The sequence below is a fragment of the Colossoma macropomum genome, unplaced genomic scaffold, assembly GCF_904425465.1.
Source record: "Colossoma macropomum unplaced genomic scaffold, Colossoma_macropomum, whole genome shotgun sequence".
Taxonomy (NCBI): domain Eukaryota; kingdom Metazoa; phylum Chordata; class Actinopteri; order Characiformes; family Serrasalmidae; genus Colossoma; species Colossoma macropomum.
Window position 1 is genome coordinate 14672256 of NW_023494788.1, and position 19650 is coordinate 14691905.

General features: G+C 40.5%; 1 protein-coding gene across 3 annotated transcripts in view; it reads left to right on the top strand.

The window, feature by feature from the left end:
* mid2 (midline 2) overlaps positions 1 to 18534 on the top strand; it is a 78519-nt gene extending 59985 nt beyond the window's left edge. For all 3 annotated transcript variants that reach the window (XM_036568554.1, XM_036568553.1, XM_036568555.1), the window contains 3 exons: positions 4044 to 4205; positions 14808 to 15015; positions 15687 to 18534. In XM_036568554.1, coding sequence (XP_036424447.1) covers positions 4044 to 4205; positions 14808 to 15015; positions 15687 to 16089 — 773 coding nt within the window. In that variant the 3' untranslated portion in view covers positions 16090 to 18534. The remainder of the gene's footprint in view (positions 1 to 4043; positions 4206 to 14807; positions 15016 to 15686) is intronic.
* The last annotated feature ends 1116 nt before the right edge of the window (positions 18535 to 19650 follow it).

Here is a 19650-nt window from a genome sequence, read left to right on the forward strand (position 1 = left end):
TACTCTCGATGCCATTGTCCGTGGCTCCTGCCAAACCACGGTTCTTTGTGCTACAGATATTCATAAGCTGGGCTTTGGAGACTTGCAGGAGAAAATGGGAAGAGAATAAAGGCAGAGTCCACTGAGGCCACCTATGATAGGCTCTAGACTGTGTATGATGACAGTGCGTGTAACTTTTTGTCAAGCCATTGAGATGCAGAGTTTGATCTGTAAATATTAGGGCTTGCCCAAGCAGCACTTCACAAGCTTAGAATACCCGTTAGTGTTTCCGAACGAGTACACAAACATGTACTCTAAATCACCCTTAAAGACAATAATATTTACATTTCATAATTAACCTTCATGGTTTTAGTTTTAGTTTAGTTTATTTACTTTATCAAGTTATTTTATTAGGCTAGTTCGTCATTTTTTTATCATAGAAACCAGCAGCGGGGGCGACACAGGCCGAGCTGTACTCAGTTAAAGCTGGAGGATAGAGGAGCTTTTGGAGCGATAGGCTCATCTGAACATGAGGAGGACAACCCTGGAAGCTGCTTGGCAGGTACCCTGCTTGGCCGGTGCAGCCAGTCCTCCTGGACCCGGTACTGAGCTCAGAGGACACGGGAACTGCTGAAACTGTTTTCACTTCCACCCTGCGGAATGCGTCTTTCAGTTCGTTGCCTAAAGTAGGATCACTATTCTGCGATATCTGAGATGATTCAGCAAACTTGTCAGCACTCTTTTGGTATGTTTTTTTGTGCCTTTTTGTAAATGCACTGGGCATATTTCTTATCGTCATTGAAAATGCTCCCACATTATGTGATTTCAGTGGCCTCTTGTAAAGCCGTTGTGCTTTGAGATGAGGTGACATGGATGCCTAGCATAAATGTATGATGTATTTTCCATATATCAACAATATTCTTTTTCAAGGCCTTTGCTGATGAAATATGTTGTAGTTTAGGCTACAGTTTTTGTGGCTTAATAACAAGACAAAGCTTCTGAATACTAAACAGAGAATCAAATACCAGTTTAATGAACAAATACTTGAGATTTTCACATTTTCCAAGCCAGCCCTAATAGAAATACGTGTTGTGCATATCTATATACAAACATAATAATGCTAACTCTTCCACTCATAGACACTGATTTGCATGCACGTGGATGCAAATGGAAGCACATCTGTGCTCAAGAAAACACACACACACCACACACCCTCAAACCCACAGTTGCAGCATCAAAGGCTGGTTTGGATTCGCCGACAGGGGCGGGAGCAGCCGCACACACCCCTCACATGTTGCCTCATTTTTCTTCAGCCTTTTATCTGCCTACAGACACACACACATACACATACTCAAAGACTTTGGGAGCACTGTTCATACTGCCTGCCCTCCTTCCAATGACACATTCACTCTCATCTGTCCCTCTTTGAAGTCTCTTTTCAGAGTAGTGGACTGTGTTCCAGAATTGTATTAATAATATAAAACGCTTATTGTAGTCTCTAACACTAATTTGATTGTTCAAGTAACAGTATCAAACACATAATTCATGCTTTTCACGGGAAACAAGTGATTGTCTCTTTCTTTTTTAATTGTTTTGTTCAGTCAGAAATGTTAAAGACACAGAGAATTGTACATTTTTTTGGAAGTTTTTCTTCTTGAACTTCTCTCTCTCACTGTTAGGATGGCCTTATTTTAGATAAGTTAATGGTTTATATTTACATGCAGGCAACACTATTACTTATACATGCAGTCACTATTGGTTGAATTATTCAGAGGATGTCCTTGCCAAAGACAAGACCAAATCCAAGCTGAAAGCTTTGCTTTCTCAAGCCATAGGGCAGTGTTGAAGAAGAGTGTGCTAAGATAGATAAGATGATGGGAGGCTGTCTAGGTCAGAGGTGCTCTTGTTATTAGTGTTCATTTCTGTGTAATATAGGGCCCAACTGAAATTAAACTTGTGTGTTACCAATTTTAAAGAGCTGAATATTCTAAAAACTGTTCTAGTTTCATGCTATTTTGCACACAAGTAATTTACTCTGCGCTTAGGTTACCACATTTGGTTTTACTGCCATGCTGTATGTATTTTGATTATTCTCGTTGTTGCAGTCTTTAAACTATATATCTTAAAGTATATATATTGCCGAATGCAAAAGTTTGAATATCCCTGGTCAAATTGCATGTTTTGTTGATTATATAAGTGAAAATAACTTTGTGTAGAGGTAACAAGCTTAAATATACTAAACGTTTTTCTGCAAATGTTTGTTCACCAAATGTAGCAATACGAAAAATTAATGAAATAAAGAGTAATTATGCATTCCATGCAGAACTGTATATAGAGGATATGTACTTATTGTGACCTAAAAAATTACAAAACATGTATTTTGACCAGGAGTGCCCAAACTCCTGCCATTATAAATTATCTTGTTTTGGAGATTTCATATATTTAGTGCCATTTATCGATCGCTGTGTTAATTTTGTTTTTGAATAGGCTGGTTGTGAAATGGTCCGTCCTGTGCTGGTGAAACGATGCTCCACCACTGCTATTTGACATGTTTAATTTCAGTAATTTTGTAAATAGTAGTGTTAGACTCCCTGGCTGCCATGTTGTGATTGCTCAGTGGAAGGCAAGCATGCGTGTAGCACACACAGAGGGAGTACTGGCAGTGTGATTCGTGTTTATGTATTGATATTCCCCAGAGATACACTGTAGAAATTCTGTCCCCATGAGAAATCAGACTTGGGGGTGTATGCCAAGCTCTGTTCACCTGAGGCACATATCCCAGAACCCCACTGGGACTGATCTATATATCCACTACACACGCTCTCAGATTAGACAGCAATAGCCTGACTTATTCTAATCTTGTGACAGACAGAATTCTTAGAGTGTACATTGATCACTACACCAGTTAAGTGTGTTGCTGCCTTTTAAATGTAATGTATGCACAACTAAAATTTTTCAACCACACTGCAGGACTGAGAGCAGTACATGAAAAGGATTTTATATGTACACAATTACATTACAGATTTGGGAGCACAGGGATTGTTTTTTCAGGTGTAAAGCATGTATGAACACTCTGTCTCTGTCACAGAGCTGGCTCAAAATTGAAGATTCTGGATGATCAACAGAGACTTTCAGCTTTTTTTTTTTTTTCAATTTGTAAATATTTCATTTCTGTGCCCCTGCTATTATTCTCTCTTAGCCTCTCACATCCTCATATTGAATCATGCTTGCATGGTTTCATTAGGAGTTGGCGCTGAGTCATGAAGCACAATCAAGGAAAAAATGCTAATAAAATATGCTGTGGGCTTTTACCTTTAACAGGCTCAAACATCATCTTTTGATTTAAGATTTATTGATTTAAGAATTTTTAAGTGTCTCTAATGTGTCAGCCTGGTTTTGTTTGTTGTTTGTTTTTAGTTTAACTAAAAATGTGATCCAAGCAATCACTGGAGTTTAACTTTGTGTGGTTGTTATATCTGAACTTTGTTGGCTGACTCGTAGGCCGAACTCACTTATTCCCAAATCCCTTTTTAAGTTGACTGCGTTTGGAAATAAACACCGTGGGGAGCATCAGCGGCTCTGTGCTCAGTTACACGACAGTTTCTGCTGATCCAAAGCACAACTTACAGCTTGCTAACTGGCTTAACTTTTGCCTGGTTGAACTGGTGCAAAAGCAGCATATACAAATATGAATATATCTTAAATGACAGAGATTATTTTACAATGTCTGTGTTAAAATCACTATGAATCAAGAATCAGAGTGCATTTTTCTTTCTTAACGTGATGTATTTCCAAGTGATAATCGGACAGGGAAATAGTCATGGTTGGCACACGATTTTATCCTTCTGGATTTGACTGGATCTTGAAAAGCAGGTGTTCCAAAACAAACATAGTGTCAGACCCAGGCACGAGGCTACAGTCTCCAGTCAACTGTGGAGGTCTACTGGCCTCCTAGTAGAGTATTAGTGCAATGCAAGAGTGGGGCTTCACTTTATGACACTAAAATGAGCCAGAAAAATTTCAAATTGTTCTAACTTTCCCTGCTTTTCTCTCTCTTTCTGTAGGTTTGTATAACTCTGTGGACAGTTGGATGATCGTACCTAACATAAAGCAGAATCACTACACTGTGCATGGCCTGCAGAGTGGCACCCGCTACATCTTCTTTGTCAAGGCCATCAACCAGGCGGGCAGCCGCAACAGTGAGCCGGCACGTCTCAAAACTAACAGTGAGTCTCCCTTTTAACATGCAAAGCTTCTTATCAAATGAGCAGCTTGTCCTTAAATAAAAAAGTATTAATTATCCTCACGTGGGCCTTGAGAACTATTAAGTATTTGTCTAATCTTACATTAGACTGTGTTGATGGGTTCTGCTACAAAAAGAAATGAGTTATGGTGTATCAAAATACAAATCGCCTTTCTCAGTACCTAACCTCCAGAGGATAAAGGATTAATAGGAATTACTGTCTGAATCCAACTGAAGATTGCTGTTTAAACTGTAATCTGAAGTAGTCGCTGGTGTATACTCGATCTGAAAGTCTACAGCAGTGAGTGTGTGTTGAATCTTGAATCAGCCTATAGGTAAGAAACCACTCAGGTTTGCTGCTTGTTGCGCATCAGTTAAACGACTGTGGAAATGCTGTATATCTGTCATACACATGATAGCTTTATCAGTGTTCCATCAATGGCAAGTGGTGGAGCATGATAATAATGGTATTGGCCTGATAGCTCAGTATTGGCCTGATAGGTCTGAATTTATGTGTGTCCAGGTCCTTCACCTACACAGTCACACCTGGCCCTGCCTACTCTCGCCCAGAACTCAATCACCTTACAAAACACCCGTGAGCAGCACTCTGGCTGACACCATTCAAATGGATTACTGTATCAGAGGCTTTGTGCCACCCTGAGGGGATGTTGGGGGGTCAAATACAGGCTGTCTGGAAGTAGCAGTTAAAGCTTCATCCTCACATCGTTCTCTCTATTTCTCTGAGTCTCTCTCATCCTCATCCTGTGTTATCACACCCACCGGCTCAGCGTCTAACAATTCCCCTTGCTCTTTCTTTCTGTCTTTCTTGCTCACTCACTCTTCCTCTGTCTTACTTTCTCTTCCACTCTGTTTCTCACTCTTGCTCTCTCTAACTCTTTCTCTCTTTCTCGATGTTTCTACTTCTTTCCCATTATGACTCCTCAAGACATTCTATATCTGTCTCCCACTACTTCTTTCTCACACTCTCTGGCAGGGACAGCTCCTCTGGAAGTACAGTAAGTGGACCATAGAGTAGGTGTGTTTGCAGAAAGCTGTGACAAAGCGGACCACCACCCACTCCCTCTTCTAATACAGGCAATGCTGTTCTGGAGAATCTGAGATGTGGCTCAGTGATCAAGCACTACAGTTAGGCAAGATTTTAAGGCTGTGTACACATTACACTCCAAGCTGTGACTGCTGAGTTCTGACCTTTTGCTTAGATCTAGTCTTTCTGATTTGAAAGTTCACATTTATGTTTGTAAGTGAGCCACATCTTACATTAGTGTGAACAGACCTGTGCCCTGAAAGAAAGTGCCTGCATGCATTTTTATCAAGGTAGCATTTATTATGACAGTCATCATCCAGTGTGGGCGACTGTAAAGTATTAATAGTAAAGTGTTATGTGAAAAAAAACATGAACACTGACCTTTTTCATTACATGCACATGGCAACAATAATACCTTGACAAGTGAAATTATCTTAAAACTAGTCAATATATATTTCCCATTTTGAGATAAGCTTATTATAAGATTATTTATGTCTAGATGTTTGTACCTGGGCGGCACGGTGGCGCACAGTCCAAAGACATGCAGTCAGGCCAATTGGATATGCTAAATTGCCCCTAGGTGTGAGTGTGTGTGTGAATGTCTATGTCTGTCTGTCTGCACTGCGATGGACTGGCGACCTGTCCCGGGTGTGTCCTGCCTTCCTCCCAGTGATGGCTGGGATAGGGTCCAGCGCCCCACCGCGACCCAGAAGGATAAGCGGTTTAGATGATGTGTGTGTGTGTGTGTGTGTGTGTGTGTGTGTGTGTGTGTGTGTGTTGTGTTTGTTTGTACCTGTGATTTTATTAAGTCACATTATCTCACTATATTGTATATTGGCAGATAATTTGGTTAAGTTTCAAGCATATGTCTTACAACAAGCAACATTATCTGAAAGTGATTCAAATCTAATTAGAAAAAAAGAAAAACTTATATTTGTTCCATTTTATCCCTGTAAACATGGCCGGATCTACTATAATCGCAGCCTAGGTGACTACCCAGGGCACCCAGTGTGCAGGGGCCACCAAAAGATTGCCAAAAACAGAAATAAATACAATACAAAAAACATGTACGTGTGTGAAATTATTTAAATACACACACCAGGCTCGTCAGTGTCTAATAAACAGCTGTAATTAACCAGTAAGCACTATCTTTATGGGTGCTTTCCATCTTTTAGACAGTGTCATCTTCACGTAAAACACTAATTTTAATGATTGTTTTGGCATCTCATTTGATCTGCATTGGTGCACTCTCGTTGGTGTACCAAGGCATAGCGGAGGAGCTAAATCATAAATCCAGTGCCCAGGGGCACCAGATCTTAATCTGACTATGATAGTACACAGAAAAAAATGAGCTTTGAGCTTATTTTTAAAGCTTTGAATTTACTTGATGCAAATTGGTACACAATATCACACTAATTTATTTTTAAAAAATCAGATAGATGTTTGGATCAATTAAACTCAGTGCATTACCTTTTTAGACTCTGCCTTATCAGCTCCAGCATCTCTTCAGATTGTTTCTTCTTTTTGATCAAAGACAGTCAGGATTCCTGTTGTGTTGGGTTGGGTTTTTAGATACCCAGTGGATTAGACTGAGGCTTCAGGTAAAGTATTGAATGGCAGTTAGTTGGCTCGACAAACAGCGTGCATTGTAAAGGCAGATGTACAGGTGAAGGAGCACACACCTGCTGCATTTAGCTCTCATCAGAAGAGACTTGTTACCCCAGCAGGTGTGTGATGGTGGGTTTGTTGGCCAGGAGTGCTGCCCTCTAGTGTCACATGCAGGCCTGCAGGCACACTAGATCATCTGGTCCTGGCCTAACCCAGCTGTGCCTCCGTCTCATGTGACTGCCTGCAAGTTCCTCATCTGTTTTCTTGCTCTCTCTTCACACACGCAAACTCTATCTCTCTCTCACACACACACACACACACACGGTGCAACACACTCTACCACAACACTGTGTACATCATGAAAGAGCATTGCTTCTATTTAAAGCCATTTACATAAGCGGTTCCTGCTTGATTCAGAAATTCATGAAAAGCAGATTCAGAAAGTGGCCCAGTAAAATCATCTGAAGTCTTGTCAATATGTGTAATATTTCTTGCTTTGGGAATGTTGTAAGAATATTACAAGACTTTTTTTTAGATGTTTGTTATTGGTTTTAAGACATTTTATCTTGTTTTAAGCATTCAAAATTCTTTCTTTTGTCTTGAAACAAGCAAAATTATCTTTCAATAGAATAAGAAAATTTCACTAGATAAAATTACAAACAAAAAACAAAAAATAGGTTAAATAATCCTACACTAGTCACAACTTTCTCTCCTTGTGGCTGCGATCAGCAGTTTGCAAGAGTATTATTGTAGAGTCTCGCAGGCAGCAGGCTGGAGCATAATGAAGAAAGCTGGGCGATGCTTTATAAATGCTATATTGTTTCTCAATAGCACTGGCTTCTTAAAATGATAGTTGTTACTCCAGTAGTGAAAAATCAAATTTACACCCAAATTTCCTTTTTATACTGAATGTAGTTGGTTAGCCAAGACATGTTTGGTGTGGCAGAGTTTGGTCCTTTAGTTTTGTACTGGAGCTAAAGGCTAAAGTAACCCATAAGTACTCGAAGCTTATACTGCACCAAAATGCATACCAAAAGCAACACATACTTGCATACCACTGTGTATAGTAGTAATCTCAAATAGACTAGTTTATGTAGTTTCTGACATAAACATGCTGTTCTCCTTAAAAATGGAAACTACAGACAAAATTCAAGCTCTTCTCAGGTCTTTATATGCTGTCATGGTCAGCTGGTTGTAATCTGCCAAAAGTGGAGCTTCTGGTGACTGTAGCATTAATGTGGAGTCCCACTGGCAGCAGCACTGCTGAATTAATGATGATCAAGAGTAGCACATTGTGTATAGGCTGTGTGTAGTGTATATATATGGAATGTGTGAGAGCTACCCATCTACTACTTCCACCGTTTCCCTTCTTTTACTTTGCCCCCACACCCTCTTCTGTAGCCAGGACTCATGCAAAGTCATGTCTTAAGAGCAGCAAACCTTGCCACAGGGAAGAGAGGAGACATCAAATGCCTTTTTGCAGGCTTATGTGACTGAAATCAAAGTTTGGTACCTGCAGCTTGAACGTGGTAATGGGATTACGTGTTCAGCAGGCCAAACAGTGCACAATAATACTGGCAGAATCAGCGGACGAGTACAGTCTGCAGGCTCAGGCTGCATGCCGTAGCTACAGGATCAGAGCAGGTTTTACTTACTATAGTCCATATGAGAAAAGCTGCTTACCCTCTCCATCCTCAAGAAGGCTGCTGTGGAGAAACTCATTGAGGCTGCCTCTACACTTTCAACAATCAAGGACCTTGATTTAGAAGTACAGATCTAGGAAAAAATGTCAACTGGTATTGACTGTTTATGTTAGGTGGTAGTTTTTGCTCTAGGCTACCAGGAGTTAGTAGACACCTAAATCTTATCCATAAATTCATTCTAAAAACTTCTCTCAACCCGCTTACACCACATCCAGTCTTCATTCAGGTTGCGCAGATTTACTGATGTGGTTTAGGTCACGGGATGATGACAGTCCTCTTTGTGTACGCACAGGCAATTTTCACACTGATAATGACTGTGTGTATAAAAAGAGTCAACAGAAATCACAAATATAATGTAGAGTTCATTGTCCATGTGACACTCATGAACATGAAGGGGAGTCACGTTCTGCAGGAGTCCGAATTCGGCACAACACCTTTTGTAAAATGGTTGTCCGCTGTGGTTGAGTGACTTTTGGCGTCTATTTGGATGACTAGTGATTTTAGTATTTGTTCGCAATATTAGCCTTGTAGCTCAGGTTTAAAACTAAAGAACCAAACATGTCTTGGTTGAACAATACATCTGCGGTAAGTGGAAAATTGTTGTAAATTTGATTTTTCCCTCAACTATTCCTTTCAACATTTATATGTTCACCTTCCAAATTACATTTACAAACATTGTTCCTTTGAAACGTTCATTAGGGCACCAAAAGTGGTTCTCCTATATGTCATTGCTGTAAAGTAACCCCTTTGGGTACTTACAATTTTGTGTGCATAGGTGACAAAAGTGTTTTCCATCTTTTGTACTGATGGGTTGCAGTCTCAGCTTTGTTATATAGCTCCATAGTCACTGTTAGCATGATTTTGTGTTAGGCTGCTGCACTGTATGACCCTGTATTTACTAAGGCCATTGGAGTAGGTTCTATTCTATAAGATTGCTGCCCCCATAAGGGAGCAGAAAAAGTGACTTCAGCTTAAAAGAAGTCAAGCTGTGTTGCAGTATGTCCCACTGAGTCTGTTAGGCTGCAGACAAACCACACAGTTGTAAATACAGCTCACCCAAAATGAAACATGTACTGTCACAAATATTCTAGTAATAGCTAATTTATCAAACCATTGCAGAATATGTTTGTATCACTACAGTTAAACATAATGTGTTTTTGCAGGTCAGCTCCACGATGTAGCATATACATATGGTAATGATATCTTTACTGTCAGCACAAATGAGTGTGTGTGTGTGTGTGTCCTATAGGATGCACCATGATATGATTAATCAGCAATGCTGTGGCTGCTGACTGCAGATGAAACAGATATGAGAAATATCACATGACACTCCACCCCTATGGTAGCTATGTTTACATGTTGTTAAAAGGTCTCCCAATAATATTTACTCATCCAGCGTGCCACTGACATCCCTCAAGTTGTCAGCAACCCCCTGCCAAAAGCCCTCGCTGGCTGCCGCAGCCACTGCAACTTTGTTTGGTACGCTAAGTGAAGTGGAGCGGAATGACATCAGCGTGTTTCTCAGACAGAGGCTGACCGCAGCAGGAGCTCTCCACACAGATGCGGTCTGATCTCTGCCTGATCGCTGTGTGATATCAAATCACTGCATGGCAGTGGGGCCATTTCAGAGCACCTCATGAAATTCTCATTAGAAACCACTGGAATGCACCGTGGATGGGCTAATCGTTTATGTGTCGGTAGTTCTTAAAGCTTTTTTGGAATTGTGCTTAACATGTGGAAATGCTTAAAAGCATCTTTATTTGGAACATCACAGCTGCAGTGTAGATTATAAACGGGAGACAGATGTTGTGATATCTGATCAGCATGACATCTTCAGTAGCCGCCAGTTGGCAAATGGTGTCTTGTATCATGGGAGAATTATGCAATCATGTAAGCAGCGCATGTGGTTCACTTAATTAATCTCCATGATCATATCCTACATACACAGAAGTTTTGACATGAAAGTGATGAAAGTGAGGAAACTGATATTGTCAGTAATGTTGTAGAGGCAGCACATTACTGCCATTTTAGTAAACTGACAGTGGTGTCAGTGTTTGACAGCAGCTATCAAAAGTGCAGACAGTGTTCTTAGTCAGCAGCATTTCTGCACTTCACCCTCTCAGTCTACAACTTAATGTAGTAAGCCAGATAGCAGTGCAAGAATGCTATGACACTTCTCGATTTGTGTTTAAAGGAGACAGTAAACAAAACTGCATTTTCCCTGCTTGTTCACATACACATTACTTTTCATTGTATCTATCATCTGAGAAATCATGAAATGTGAAGTCTCTGCCTCTTTGGCAAATTTCCTTTTTACAGAAAGAAGGTGATTCTACAGGCTGTCAGAATTTGCTGCTCAATTCTGCATCACATCAAGCAGCCGTCCCACCCCTCTTTTGCATGAACATGCCCACTCAGCTAGATTTTGTACTTTCGATGTTGCAGTTGACAGTACACATACATCTCAGAATGGACAGGACAACAGCAGTGTAACGTCACCTATCGCTAATATTAAACATTTGTGTTTGTGACTGATTCAGCAGACTCTTTTTCATTTATGTGAAGAGGCTTTCTGTGGGCTAATTGGCTAACAGGCACCAGTAGTATTCATAGACAGTCTTAAGTTTAAATGCTTACTAAAAGAGTCAGTATCCAAATTGTAATGTACAAAATAAAGAATATGTTAGTTGAATGTGTATTATGAGCTTTAAATGTCTGTTTAATCTAGAGAGCTGATATAAAATGCCATTATTTGCCATCCTATATGTCATCTTTAAAGCAATAGTCTGGGGAGGAAATCAGAGTGTACAGTCTCAGAAACCACGTAAGCACTGCAGAGCTCAACTCGAGGCATTTTGAGACACACTCACATGAAAACTAATGAACAGTAAAAAAAAGGTGATAAGTTCAAAAACCAGTCCTGTTGCTATTGTTTTCAGGGAGAACATTTTAGTGATTTTAATGTGAAAATTCTGGTGTATTCTGGTGCACAATGAGGCTAAAATTACTGTGGAATTATTTAGTTGAGTTCTCTGAAGTTGTTTTTGACTGACTTGTTAAAAATCTGGTGCTTACCTTAACAAAGGTCAAAAAGTCAATGTGTACAAATTTGTCAGAAATCTTCTGTTTCAGACAGCACATTTATTATATACAGAGGAGACTCTGCCTATCATTTGTGTTCTACTGGCTAACCATTGGGGTCCATTTTGGAGCCAGTAGAACACAAATGATAGGCATGTTTGTGTTGTAATTTGTAGATGGCCACTAAGCTCTCACAGCAGGTTACGATAGTCCAAGAAATCAACAAAATCAATTTTAGCGCTAGTTGATTGTCTTGGTTGCAAACAATGATAATTTAAATATTAACCTTTTTGGCTAATGTTTGAAAGCAATTAAAGAAAGAAATCTGAATATGCGAAAATGAAAAAACTGTGAAAAAATGTGCCTTTCTTCCCACTCTCAGTATTATTGTCTCATTTAAAAATGAAATACCGTATCTGTGGGTTGGCTGAATATTCCTGTGAAACGCTGCTGTGCTGTGTTTACTGGGGAGAGGAGGGATTCCAAAAATGAAAAAAACTTATTATCTACACATCTATATTCATCACTTAAAATGGCAAATTTCACCAACAAGTTTGCATGTATGGAGGCAAGTGTTGGATGATTTAGCCATGCAGCTTACACTGCTGAGGTATAAGCTTCCATTTCCTCCCTACATAAAACTCCAGAGCAAACCTAAACAAGCAAACTCCAGGCATCAAACAGGTCTTGACTGATCAACTTCCTTTGGGGCACGGGGGAAATTGTGTAAGTTGGATTTTTTGCTGTCGCTTACCGTGCATAATCATGTCTCTGTCCACTTACTCTAATTCACGCACACACTGTCAGCAGTCATGTTTTATTCTGCGTCCCTTGACACCTGCAGGCCAATTAAAGTCTTCATATAATGGGTGTCTTAATTAGGATAAACATGCATAGGTGTGTGGAATACTTAACGAGATGATGCTCAGAGTAACCTTGTCCTCTTTGCACACGATCATCTAATTGCAGGATTGTGAAGCAGTACTGAATGCTACTTGCCTTTTTAAATTTCTGCCTGGGGTGCTCTCTAGTCTGTACACACAAAGATACTCCAGAACTATTTAAAGTCAAATTAGGAAGAATGCAATACAAAAGACTCTAATGTCCTCATGCTATTCCCGGTTGTACAGGAACAGAATATGAGATGAAAATATTCTCCCCTACCGACTTAATCAGCGCTTATGTTTTCACGTTGAACATGTTCTCATCAGATCCCTCTAGACCTAGCAATGTGGTAGCCTTCCCCAGCTCCCAGTGGAGTACTCCCACACAGTCTGCTGTTGGCCAGCATCAAAGCTGTGTGGATTGAATTGCACAATCTTTATTCCACCTTCCTTGTCTTACAGGTGCTGGTTAATTTGCCGTATTGGGATAGAAGCGTTTGCACTCGATGCAGCATGTCTCGTGTGTGTACGTATGTGTGTGCGTGTGCTTCTCCAGCTCCCTTGCAGACACAGTCCCATGGAAAGGCATGACTGTGCACGAGCGTGTGGGGAAGGCTGCGCTCGCAGTGATAAGCAGTTCAAAGACGAGAGCACATTAATGGAATTGGCTTGAAGCAGCACACTGCTCGAGTGTCTCATAGCCGAGCACAGTAACCCACTCTCCGGCTGGGAATGAAGGGAGGGCAGCTGATTGTTTTGAGGTATTGTCGCTCATTAGGTTGGGAACGAGAGAATTGGCTTTGGTTCCAAATGAAATGTCAGGCCCGACCTTCGCTTAAAGCTCATTCCCAGGCTCCTGAAAAGAGGAGTGGAAAACTCATTGGGAGAACTGTCCTCATTCAGCCTTGCCCACTCTATCACTGCTTCTCCTTTTCCACTTTTAACCTTGCGTTTACCAATTAAGCCAAAAGCTAAAATTTTCTTGGAATGCAAGGCATGGACTGCAGCACAACATGGACAAGTCACTAAACTAAGTGTATATCTAGCAGCTGTAAATAAATACATACAAACATATAAATAAATACACATAAACAATCCACATAGAAGTGGCATAGCCACAATTTCATTTGAGGGCAGCATGGTTACAGATTGAGGGGCCAGCTAAGAAGCATTATGTCCCAGAAACATCACTGTAGCGAGGTTGGCGAACACCAGTTAGCTAACTTCACTGTACCATAACCTCTGCCATAAACAGCTGACAACATACTGTCGTGTCCTGTTGTTGTTTTTATAACCATGCAACAAGACTTATTTATGAACGAGTCTTCTTTTATTCAGCTCACCCACATGGTGTGTACTCTTCATTCTGCGCTACACAACACTGTCTGTCACGTGATGCGCAGATCACATAAATGACGTATATCACACATACCACGGAGGGTGTTGGTCAACATATATAGTCCTGCCTTTTATGATACTAAGCATAGATGGCTATGGGCTGAAATTTGTTATTTTCTCAGATTTTAGCTTGCTATAGCTCAGCAGTTAGCCTACACTATAAATGAACACAGCTCAGCCAAGTTCCCATAATCTGCAAAAAAGAGTTAAGCAGGCTAATGCTGTGTTTACATGTTGGCATTGAAAAAAGCATTGTTCCGTACTTTACTGTGCAGTTGGTTTGAAACTGCAACATTACACAATCAATGGCAGCATGTGTAAACGTTGCCATGGTGATGATCAAAGGAGAGTTTTGGTGGTCTCTTTTATTTGTTAAATGAGGGAATAAAGGCACAAGGATGCAAACGCCTTTGAGTTCATTCTGTATTATAAGAGCATTTTCATTCTCATCTGAGCCCTTTTTTTATTTTATTTTATTTTTTTGAGCAGGCATAAATCTTCCCATGCCCCCGTAGCTACACCTCTGCTACAGGGTTTTGTTTTGAAATAACTGTTCTGGTGCTATTCCAAGGAATGCTGAAATGTTTTCTATTGAAATTTAGTGAACACCTGATAAAATTCCTTGGTCTAAATCTCACACATATCTCATAAGTCTGTATTTCCAAATCTTGTTTCTGGAGTACCCCTCCCAGCCTTAAAACACCATTTAGAACTCATTAAGGACATGGCAGTTAGCTGATAAGTTGAAATTAGTGAGGAAAATACTAATATGGACAGTGCAGAGGCTTGGAAAAGATTGTCCTAGACTCTTGCTGTCACATGTTCATACTGTATTGTGGGACTGAACTCTAGCCTCTTCTTCACAGGCCAGCCTTTTAAGCTGGACCCAAAGACGGCTCATAAGAAGCTGCGCTTGTCCAATGACTGCCTGACCATGGAGAAGGATGAGAGCTCTCTGAAGAAGAGCCACACTCCAGAGCGCTTCAGTGGTACGGGCTCCTACGGGGCTGCCGGCAATGTCTTCATCGACAGCGGCTGCCATTACTGGGAGGTGCTGCTGGGTGCCTGCACATGGTGAGTGACCTTGCTGCTGAGGGGAAAAAATACAGTAAATAGAGGGTTACAGAAACATGGCTCCATTTTCAGCATTGCATTTGTCTCACATTTTATAGTTGCTGTTGAAGTTACATGTTAGTGTGAGTTAGTGTTTGCATGGGAAAGATTTCCATGATCTTGCCTAACCTAAAAATAATAAAAATAAAAAAAATAAAAATAGCTAAAACCTTATCCACAGCGATTATTGTCCACGGTTTCTTTTTGGTCATGTTTTAATTCACACAAACTACAATATTTATTCATTTTTTTAACATCTTGCCTACATGTGATCCTCAGTGCATCATTGTGCATTTTATTGTAATTTTCAAGCAGCTTGAAAGATACTTTCATGTGAACAGCTTTTTGCTACATTATTTACAGTACTATGCAAAAATCAGTGACCAGGCTTCATTTATTTAATTTCCAGTCACAACTCCCTTTTAGTAAAAGTTATTTATTTTTCATATGTGAAAATATGAAAATTACACAAAAGCCTCAACGACTAACTATATTATATATGATAATTATATATTATATAATATAATATCCCATTTTTTTATATTTAGTGTCTCCACCCTTTGCATTTTTTACAACTTCCATTATTTTTCACACCTACGAAGCAAACAAATTAAACATGTCCACTATTACAGGTACGCCGTGGGCGTGGCTTACAAGTCGGCCCCAAAGAATGAGTGGAATGGCAAGAACTCATCATCATGGGTGTTCTCACGCTGCAACAACAACTTCCTGGTGCGGCACAACGGCAAGGAGATGCTGGTGGAGGCGTCACTGCAGCTGCGGCGGCTGGGTGTGCTGCTGGACTACGACAACAACGCACTCTCTTTTTACGATGCCATGAACTCGCAGCACCTGCACACATTTGACATCTCCTTCCTGCTTCCTGTGGCCCCCACTTTCATGATCTGGAACAAGTCGGTGATGATCCTGTCTGGGCTGCCTGTGCCCGACTTCGTGGACTGCCCCGAGCAGCAGGACGGCGGATGCCGGCAGCAGGATTCACCCTACAGCTCGGGCTTAAAGGGCTGCAACTGAGTCCCTTAATGTTCTGGAAACTCCTCCCTCCCAGGGCCCGTGGGCCATTTTTCCTCCTTCTGCTTCCTCAACTCTGATTCGGCCCCACCACTGGCTCTCATTTTTTGACAGTTAGAATGGAATTGGTGGTGCTTGGTTTGAAGGATGTACTTAGTTGCCCCTGATTGCAGTCATAGACATTTGAGTTGTGTCGCGTGACAAGTAGTCATGGATTACAAGATCTCTAATGGAAACAGTTTATAGGGGGTGAAAGCAACGTAAATTATTTATGACTAATAAGATGGTTTGCTTTTTTTGTTGGGTTTTAATGTATCCATAAAAGCACTTTTTAGATTGAACATAGTGCCCCTGCGTGTAAAAAGACTTGATTTGGGACAGGGCTGGACATCCTTTGGATAGAGTATAGTGGATTTATCTTCTATAGAAAAAAGGGATATAAATATGGTGTTTCTACTGAGGTTAACATTTATTATCCGATAAAGCTAAAACTCACACTTTTTCATATTCAGGGAGAACAAGATGATCCTTTTCTTTGCTTTTTGTCTAGACGTTTATGGCATGAGACGTATTTCCTCTGTGATTTGTTCCCACTCTATCGTTTTTTTTTGTTTTGTTTTGTTTTTGTGAAAAGCATGCTGGTCCCACTGGTGATTCTAGACATGTATCTATACCGATCCGTATAGTGTTTTTATTGTAAAACAGAATCCATCTATGGATGCTTCCCACCATTTACATTCATACCAACTCACAAAATCACTGCGTCTCCAGAAGACTTCATAGAGCACAATGTACACTTTTTCCCGTGTGCAGACTAGATTGAACGGTTGACAGGAGGATCAGATTATGACATGATTTGTTACTCAGCAGATCAATACAACGCTACGTTTTCATATCAGGCGTTCTGAGGGTTTTGTTACGCTTCTCTGTTGAAAAACACACTCCTAAAGACCACCCATAGCAAACGTGGCATGGACGCCTTATTTGTTCTTAAGCCCATAATCCACCAGGTTTATTTATTTCATTCCTGTTTTATGAGTTCACGCCTCATATGTGATCTTCCTCAGTACATCGTTTCAGGGAGGAATTGGTGGGTCGTGATGTAGACAATCACTTGTACTAACGCGGGCAAAAAAACGTTTGTGTAGCAAGATGACGTATATTTGCAATATTGTGTTATACTTGAGATCCTTCATGAAACAGAAGTGTGCATCCATCTTAACACTGGTTTGTCCTTGTGTAGACATACTACTGTTGGCGCTGTCCTGCTGCAGCTGTAGCCACATATCAGTGGGGTCTCCCTGTCCATCTGTCTCATTATCCCTCTGTCTTTCTGACACTGTGTCCCCTCAGCTGACTGTACACCTCCCTTCACTTCTCTTTTTGCTTTCAGACTCTTTTTATACTAAAATCACGAAGCATGCTTCTTATCTATTGGACCAGCACAGCACTGATGCAAACCCATCATTACATCTCATGAGATTCCTTCTTTCTAGAACAGAGTTGGTTCTGTTACTAATGCTAATGGAAACATTCAGGGGATGTTGATTTACAGGCGCATGAAATGGGCAGTTGTGATGCCTCCATTTTCACAAGAATAATTACAGCCCTTGATTTCTCCTAATAGTTACCAGTTCCATACACCATAACTTACTACATAGAAGGGCTCAGCCAGCTTTCAGCTGTCCAACATTTCATGCTTTATACTATAGCCAGATGACGTGGTGGACCACGCTTACGAAAGCAATATTTGTGGCTTTTGACAGGTCAGTCCATTTTGAACATTACCATGTTCAACATTGCTGAGACATCTGTGGGAACTTCAGACAAGCTTCGGGTTTCGATTTCAAATCTGTGAACACGTTTCAGAATTCACTTGGGGTGAGGAAATTGAAAGCAAAGTCTTTTCCTACACGCTTGAGTCTTACTTAGAGGCTGTTGATCTCTGAGCTTAACTGACAAGTTCAATGCATTTGTTCAAGTGTGCTTCACTGGGTCCCAGCGCAACGCTCCGGCCCAGGTAGAATGGCTTCCTCCAGTGCTCTGTGCTGTTTTATACAAAAACATTCATGGAGAATGTCCAGCATAGAAATCATCGACATTTGTGTGTTTCTGCATTTCAGGTTTACAATTCGCTGTGCGTTTCTTTGAGCTTACGACAACAGACTGATGAACTATTTACATTTCCATTGTTCAGTGATTATTTTTACATCTGCAGTAAAGAAAAGAGAAACAACTACACTTTGCTATTTCCGTCTTTATTAAATGATCAAACACTAGTGTGTTCAGCTTCTGTTTCAATAGATCTATGAATTTTAGCAAGAAAAGAATGTAAATCATAGGGGGAAATATTATATAAAATTGTATAATATACAAATATATATATATAGATATATGAACTATTGTTATTTATGTGAGCTGAAGTCCAATTAAAAGTCTGATCCCAAACAGCTGTGTTGTGTTGTATTTTGTCGCCCAGCCTTTACTTTCGTGTTCTTACAGACACACTGTGTCTCAGGACAAGGAGGGTAGCTGCTGATGCCAGATGAGTGTGGCCATGAGGCTATGGGCATGAGAGGACAGAGAGGAGCCTGCTGCACTGGCAGGGCACCTAGCGCCCCCAGTCAGGAGCTGGGGCATTGCCCATGCTCCTCAGCTGCCATGCCTGGCACAGGGCACAGCTAGACTACTTCAGCAGGCCTAGTTTTATAGAAAGCAGATACACCATAGTTCAAACATTTGGAATCGTTGTTTAATATAATGCACTGGCAGTCAAAAAGAAGCGCTAACATGCACGTATTTCCTGGACTGATGTTTATCAACTGTTTTTGATGTGTTTATCCTGCCTGTTCACTTAAAGGGGAATGTCACTCATTTGTCACAATTTCTTCATAAAAAAATCATTAGGTTGGAAACAGAGTCACTCTTCACTCATTCTTAACTGTTATGCCTGCGACACGAGTGACAACAACAAAACCAGACTAGTTCCAATACAAATGAATGTCTATACTTGCAGCGAGAGGCAAAGCATGACACGGTGTGATGCAACACAACGTGCCGATTTTGACTTGTTTTGTTTTTTGATTTCTGTTTTTGACACGACGCGTCACTCTGTAGTCCCACCTTAAAAAAGATGTTCCGTGAATTGGAGAAGAGAGTAATCTCTACAACCCTTACAGTAAACATTTTGGAAATGGCCAGTGCTAGAAATTTCAGGTGAAAACTGTTTGATAACTAGCTAGTTATCTAGCTTAGCTAATTAAAGATAAAGTTAGCATAACCGAGCTGCCCAACACCAGGGTTCACATCTTTCCTAAATGTCAGTTTATTTTTCTCCTCCAATCACTGCTTAGTAACCAATACACTAGCCTTCATTATATCGCCAAAGCTTTCAGGTTTCAGCATTGAGATAGCGTTCCATAAATGTACTTTAAGTGTGAAGCTCCAGGTATTCAAAAGATGTGCCTGAGGGGTTTGTAAAGAGACCTAGAGCTTCCACAGAGTAGAAGATGCTATTTCCAAAGCCAAATATAAAACATGACTTAAAAAGTTGATTCTTTCTTG